Source organism: Rhamphochromis longiceps, linkage group LG8 (genome assembly GCF_057381845.1).
Source record: "Rhamphochromis longiceps isolate RC_006_pf linkage group LG8, R_longiceps_female_GT1.1, whole genome shotgun sequence".
Classification (NCBI taxonomy): domain Eukaryota; kingdom Metazoa; phylum Chordata; class Actinopteri; order Cichliformes; family Cichlidae; genus Rhamphochromis; species Rhamphochromis longiceps.
In genome coordinates this window covers 991,658-999,484 of record NC_140564.1, presented here as the reverse complement: position 1 = coordinate 999,484, position 7,827 = coordinate 991,658, and the positions used below count along the sequence as shown (strand labels likewise).

Here is a 7,827-nt window from a genome sequence, read left to right as displayed (position 1 = left end):
CATTGTCTGTATTTAATAGCACAATGAAGACCAGACAGCAAAGCAGGGAGGGAGAAATAAAGGGCCTCAGGTCAGAGTTGAACCCGGCCGCAGCATTTACCCCATGACCAGGTGACGTGGTCACCCGCCCGACCCTTACGCACAGCAGTATTTCACTTCAGCTGCCAGGAGTGTGGGTCGAGCATGCAGACTGAACTTTAGCTGCATGTTAGAAAGCCGAGTTTATGAATGAAGGCTAGAACAAATGTCCCGGCTGAAGGAGGAGGGGCTGCAGAGGTGTATAAACACAGGTGGTGGGGCAGGGCTAGTGTGCAGGATGACTCAGTGACCTGCACTGACCCCTATGTTGGTGAACATTTTGTTAAAGTTAAATGTTTTCAAGCTGACGAGTAAATTATCCAGCGAGCTAAGTTGAGCGGACTGACGTGCAGTAAGGTTTTCATGCTCTTCACTAACAGCTGATCGCTGAGAATATATCAACAGTAATAATGTCCTGTAATTCCCACGGCTCTGTATGTCACACCTGCGTATGCTTCCCCATCACATTCATCACCTGTTCCTCTGGTGTCTCTGATTGGAGCACGCAGGTGTGTGGAGCAGAGTGAAATCACACACCTAATGCTGTTTGATTCAACCTGGATCTTAGAAGTTTTGATCAACAAAGGTGTCAAACATGATCTAACTCTTTGTCCCCTTCAACATTACATGTTGTTTTTTGAAGTAACAGGTTCAGTGATCTTAAAAGGCTGTGGTAACGTGTCGCTGATAAAACACTGAGTCATTTTCAAATGATTCACTTTAGTTCAATTCAGCTTTATTGTTTTACAGTGCCAACAACAGCAGTCAGCTCTACAATATTACAGAGAACATTCCCCAAATCAAAAATCCTGCGTGTGCGCTGCAGCTGTGGGTGGAAGGACCCACGTTAGCCTTTAACAGGAGGCGGCGTGTGGGGTGGTCAGCGGGACGAGGGAGGAAACAAGACGACAGTGAACCAACTGTAAAGCACTGACTGCTGCTCTAGTAACAAATCAAATGAACACTGAAAGCAAATCAGAAAACGCCCTGTCGTTAAAAGTGTCTGTATTATGGGATGGATACACCCTTAACAAAACAAAGAAAATATTACAAAACCAATTTTCCCCTCACGCTGTCGGACGCGCCTCGAGGAACCAGCTCGATCTAAAACATCACAGTCAGCTGTAAAGTGTCGTTTCAGTTTTTATACAACGTCAAAGAGCTTCATGTTTGAACAATCAGCTTATGAACAGGAATAAGAACTGCACGGTCTGGTTCTGGTTGGATGCAAACAAACAGCTGTGTGTTAATCCAGCAGCAGGACATGCTGGAGGATGGAGCTCAGCTGAAACGACCCATGAAGTCCTCACCGACACTCATGTTTACCATCAGGACCAATCCCTGCAACTGAAATATAATCTACTAAATATCAGAGTTGAGAAGGTTGTGTTAGCGTGTGGTGAGTGCAGGATGGGGAACTCCATCCTAACGACAAATTTCATTTCCTTAAAAAGGCATCAAGAGAAGCTTTGAAGGTAAAATGAAGGTTTTAGTGTGAAACTGTTTTATCACAGCTGCAGATTTATGAATACACAGAAGGATGTAGTTTCACATATTTCCAGACAAAGCCATAAATGCTTCTTAATCAATGCCAGTAATATACTGCTTCCTGCTTTTAAGCTTGGGCGAGCCGTAGATGCTGAAATATTGCACCATTCTTACAAATAAAGCAAACAAATGAAGAAATGTATTTCTATGATCTTACTCCATGGCCACGTTCATACATGTGAAAGTCTCCATCCTGTGTCCTTCACTTATCTTTATCCCAGGTGTGAATTGTTCACAGGACTTAAAAGAAGGACGTGTCTGTGGAAAAGGCTCCGGCCAACCTAAACTCCTCCCTCATCAGGACACAGAAGAGCCGCTGAGGCAGCGCCTTGGAGTACGCTGCTGGTCGCGGCACACAGGTGCGCAACAAGATCTCCCGGCCTGCTGGAGGAGGGAAGTCTGGTACTCTGCTGCTTCCCCCAGTTTGCTTCTTGTCAGATCCCAAGTCCTCATCGACGGGCGCCAGAAGGGCAGCCTAAAAGGGCAAAGGTCAAATGTTAGCAAACAGCAACCGATTCTGAAGAAATGTGCTGTGTGAGGTGGACACGTGGATATTCAGAAGTACTGTAACCGAGTCTCCCACAGAGACCTGATCCAGACTACAGCTCACAAACACAGCTCCTCTACTAACACCTCACTGCAGCTGCACGCTGCTGATCCTGTCTGTGATTAGAAATGATTTCAATAAAGTAAAACAGAGGCTCGTTTTCTATGAGCGTAAACAGGGATCTCTGTTTCAGTCTCAGTGTAACAAACGTGTTTACTGAATAAGTCTTTCAGTAAATATGTTTTTGTTAATTCAGTAAAATCTGCAAAGATGATTTGTACTGTTGGCAGCAACAAACAGAGACAACAGAGTGTGGGACAGACAGGAAGTCAGGACACGTCTATGTGCTTCACAGTGGGACTAGAACATGAACATTTCTACACACACCACAGGCAACAACTGTGCAAACCTCCACGTCACCAAAAACACCCTGCAGGTCCCGTCAGAGCAACAGCAGAGAAAACAGATGAAACGTCTGTTAGAGAGAAAAACGCTTCGCTGCTTTCTTACCTGTATGACACCAAAAGGGTTTTGTTTTTTTAATAACAAAGGCTTCATGTTTTACAGTTAAAGGTAAAGCTCATGCAAACATGCAGGCTTATTTGTCTGATCAATGCAAAAGTTCAAACATGTCTCTTTCAAGCCTCATTATCAGCTGAGATCATAGTAAAGAACAGACAGGATCCTGATCCATCTGTTCTTTATATAATTACTGTTTTTACTGTAATGTAGAATATCATGGACATAATACACAGACTGCAGCCTAAATACTGCTAAAAACAGCCCTTTTTATCTTTAAGTTTTTACGTATTAACCTTTTATTATAAAAGTGACCTGATCCTCAGCAGGTGTGTATACAGAAATACACCAGGTCATTATTTAAGCAAAGCGAAGCCAAACTGCTCCTGTGTGACAGATGAAGTCCACCTTTAAACAGCATTTAGATGCTGCTAATGAAACTCGATTAGTGGCAGCACTGGTCTGTGGGCTGGGAACACTGGTGACATCAGTACAGCGCGCACTTTTCACAGCGCCACCATGTGGATCAAACTCTATTCTGGGTCAAACCTGATGTTTTACACTGAACAAAAATATAAACGCAACACTTTTGTTTTTGCTCCTGTTTTCCATGAGCTGAACTCAAAGATATGAAACATTTTCTACAAACACAAAAGACCCGAGACTCGCAAGCAATGTTCCCTCTAAGCTGCACGCGTGCACAATTGCGCACTGCTGGCACGTCTCTGCGCACAGAAAATCTGCGTTGTGCACACAAAAAAATTTTTTTTTTTAAAAATCACCTGAATTGAAATTAAAATTAAAACTTTAACGATTCTGTTTTGCAGTGTGAGTCAGTGACTGGCTGCTCCTGTATGGGATTAGAACGAGGCCACCTTATCCCACAGTCCAGCCAATGATCCGATTCACATTCGCATACGTGGTTGTCAGGCTATGACAGCGTCCTTATGTGCTGACACCGGTGTTTTAGCAAAGCGGCTGATGTGGAGTGAAGCCACGTTAATGACAACGTGTACAACCACTGGAGATGTGAGCAGGACAGACGGAACAACTGACGGACAAAGTGTGGACTTTATACCAGTTTTTAAATTGTGTTGATCGGCCGCGTAAAACCAGAGTTATGATAAAATATCTGCAATGTTTGGTTTTCTTCCTGAATACTGTCGTTGTTTATTTACTGCAGGAAGAAACGGTAAAAACGGCGTTTTATAAGGAAAACGCTGGAAAGCCTGTGAGCAAAAACAACACCCCCCAGCCTTTCCTATTGGTGGAAAAATGTACCATGTGGACCAATCAAAAATGATATGGCAAGGGCTAGAAACGGGAGGAAGTTTTAGGAGTGACGGCGGTGCTTGGAGATGTGAGAGATTTGCGACGTTTAGCGCAAATCTTATGTAGTGAGTGTGTAGTTAGTGTGTAGTGAGTGTGTAGTTAGTGTGTAGTTAGTGTGTAGTGTAGTCAATAGTTTTGTTGTGTGTGTCAGAACAATGAGGCGACTGCTGAGTGTTACAGCAGTGACACATCTGCTGCTGTCAGGCCTGCAGGTATCAGGCTGCTGTTCTCCTTCATCTCATAGTGGACAGAAATTATTTTTTGGAGTGGCATGTCAAGGTGCTGATTAGACAGCATGAATATTGCACAGGTGTGTCTGAGACTGCCCACAATAAAAGGCCACTCTGAAATATGCCGTACATGTGTAGCACAATGACACACATGTCGCAAAACCAGTCAGGATCCGGTTCAGCTCATGGAAACAAAAGTGTTGTGTTTATATTTGTGTTCAGTGTAACAAATACTGAGACGTGTATTATTGTTGTGTGTTGTTCATCTGAGGACGCTGCAGAGAACCAGATTATTTTTATTATCCTGTTTGTCTGTTATGTGAACCTTTAGAGAGGATGCACCTTACAGTGACTGAGTGTGTTTATCGCACCATGTTAAATGTAACTGTGAGCGACACGAGGCTTACTGCATGGTTACCTCATCAGTGGTGAAGTCAGCCAGCTTGATGCAAGAAACAGGAAGAAGAAAAGGATGAAAGAGCAACACACAGATGAAAAACAAAAACAGACTTTCTAACCGACAGAGCTGAAATCTGAACATGTCAACAGCTGCAGGAGGCAACGCTCTGAACCACGTCGTTCCTCCTCCAGATGGAGCTTTCACTGCCTAGAGTCTCTTGACATACAATGGTTGGATTCTCCTATGGTATCAGCTGAGCCTCAAATTCTTATGATCTCGAGCTTCTTCAGTCTCAGTGAATCCTTAGTTGGCTCAGATGCATCATCTGGTGTTTGAGTGTAACAAGGTGGCTGTAACACAAAAGGTGTGTAAACAGGTGAGTGTGGTTTGTAGTGTAAACTAAAGCAGCGTGTCTAACCAACCACATCTCCAGGGCTGAATCAGGTGACCACGAGCCATCGCTCCACAGCTGCTGAGGGAGCTACAACCCTCATTCACCCTTTCACAGACATATGGTACTGTATGAACTGTATGAACAATAAACTTTATTCATACACACAAATCTCTTTAGGGTTGTGTCAGCGAGGGCAAACGTGCCACATCAAATACATGGAGCTACAAGCTGTGGTGACCCACTGTCAGTAAGGGAGCTTTATTACACACACACAGCATCACAACAACAGTTACTTCAAGCTGCTTCTATGTTATAAGGCAAAGACCCTGCAGTTACACAGGAAACATTAGGTGACCGTCTGTGAGCGACAGTGGGAACCAAAGCCTCTAACATCCATCGATAGATGAGGGGCAGACGGACTGAATGCAGAGAGGTGTACTAACACATGCTGAGTGAAGAAGAAACACCCAGTGCATCATGGGAAACTTAGACCTATAACTTAGACCTGTGCGCCTTAGCATATGCTACTTCCGGCGTATAGCGCTTAGTTTCCGGTGTTATATTCGCTCCTTGTTCACGGTCGGGTTTTTCAACCAAATGGACGAATCAAGTGGCGATTTACATTTCTCGAGATGTCGAATGTATCTGTAGATGATGTTGATCGACTTGTCGATATTTTCCCCCCGCGCCTCAGAGCAAACGAGAGAAAGGATTCAAATTTTATACTTCTCAGTATCTGTAAACAGCGCTCCCTCGTTTATCGCGGGAGTTACGTTCTAAAAATATCCTGTGATAGGTGAAATCTGAAGTAGCCAACTTTATTTTTTACAATTATTATAGATGTTTTAAGGTAAAACCCGTCACTACACACTTTATAGCGCAGCAGCGCCTCTTCTTTCTCAGGAGACTGAAAAGATTCGGCATGAGCCCCCGCATCCTCAGGACCTTCTATCACTGTGCCATTGAGAGCATCCTCACTGGATGCATCACCACCTGGTATGGCAACAGCACCGCCTACAACTGCAAAGCTCTCCAGCGAGTAGTGCGGTGCTCTGAACGGATAATTGGAGGTGAGCTTCCCTCCCTCCAAGACATCTACAGGAAGCGGTGCCTGAGGAAAGCGGGGAGGATCATCAAGGACTCCAGTCACCCCAGCCATAAACTGTTCAGACTACTTCCATCAGGAAGGAGGTTCTGCAGCATCCGGTCCCGTACCAGCAGACTGAGAGACAGCTTCTTCCATCAGGCCATCAGACTGCTGAACACGTCATAGACACCTCAGCTTCACTACTGGAACTTTAACATTATGCACTCCATACTGTACAGTAACGCCACTGTTTTGCACATATTCAACTCTGTATATTTTATTTTATTTATTTTATATATTCTATTCATTGTTTACTCTATTTAATTTGTAAAATATGTGTACACACACACACACACGTAGAAAAATATTTAGTATACACATCCAGAAATGCATACACTATTATATATTGTACATATATTTATTAGTTTCAGATGTAGCCATTCTTGTATTTTGCACAACTCTGTTGCTTGTGAAGCTCGCACACAAGAATTTCACTCACATGTGCTGTACCAATGTACCTGCACATGTGATGTGACAATAAAAGTGATTTGATTTGATTTATACACTCAGACAGGCATGAACATTTTCACACGTTTCTCTCTTGTTTAAGCTCTCAAAGTTCAAACCTTCGTAGACAAATAAGTCCAGTATTACAGAAACCAAAGATCAAACCGTGTTTTCAGGTCCAGCACATGAGAACAGAGCAGCTGAGAGATAATTCAACATCAGTGAGTCATTAATGAATCAATGAATCAGCGATTCTGTACTGTACAGGAGAGACGGCACGGAGGAGATCAACAATAGTCTGCAGCCAATCAGGATGCAGAACACAAAGCGCTGTGCGCAAAAAAAAAAAAAAGCATGCAAACTTGCACAAAAAAAAAATCTGCGAAACAGCGAGGCCGCGTTATAGCGAGGGACCGCGGTAATTTTGAAGGTACGTCACAACATACCCTTCGTAAATACTCATGCATAGAGACCCTTACCACGGTTTGTTGACATGCTGTGTAGGTGTGTACTTGACTAGCAGGGAAACCTTTGACTATTGTTCACCTGTAGTTTGAATGCTGTTTAAATCATAAGAACTGTCACTATACAGAGATGTGCTTCTGATTCTGTAATGCAGTTCTGCTTGTGTTGAGTGATGTAAACCACCAATCGATCTGCACGTTTCAAACGTCAAAACTGATCATTTGATTTTTTTATGACACAGCAGTGGTGAGTGTTCCCACCTTCTGCTCTTTGTAACTTAACGCCATCTTTCTGTTTTCATATTTTGGACATGATTTTGGAGTCCATCTTTGCAGCAGCAATTGACCGCAAAGTAAAGCTACCGGAAATGTACAACCCTGCATCCGATCTTAAAACAGGAAGTTAGCATTTTCTCGTGCACAGGGTCTATTGCAGACTAATTAAGGTTCCTGATCCAACTTTATCAAAGAGGAAAGTTTTCTCTGTCTCCTGAATCCAAACTGGAAGCTGGTTCCACAGAAGAGGGGCCTGAAAACTGAAGGCTCTGCCTCCCATTCTACTTTTAAATACTCTAGGAACAACAAGTAGGCCTGCAGAGCGAGAGCGAAGTGCTCTAATAGGGTGATATGGTACTACAAGGTCATTAAGATAAGATGGGGCCTGATTATTTAAGACCTTGAAGGAGCAGGATTTTGGATTCATGTTCCAGTTGATGCATCA

At 43.4% G+C, this 7,827-nt stretch overlaps 1 protein-coding gene across 6 annotated transcripts in view; it reads right to left on the bottom strand.

The window, feature by feature from the left end:
- Window positions 1–797: 797 nt before the first annotated feature.
- Window positions 798–7,827, bottom strand: part of LOC146662851 (rab3 GTPase-activating protein catalytic subunit-like) — a 59,108-nt gene continuing 52,078 nt past the window's right edge. For 5 of the 6 annotated variants that reach the window (XM_085415412.1, XM_085415414.1, XM_085415410.1 and 2 more), the window contains one exon: window positions 798–2,101. In XM_085415412.1, coding sequence (XP_085271538.1) covers window positions 1,868–2,101 — 234 coding nt within the window. In that variant the 3' untranslated portion in view covers window positions 798–1,867. The remainder of the gene's footprint in view (window positions 2,102–7,827) is intronic. The other variant, XM_085415415.1, reaches the window with a different exon arrangement.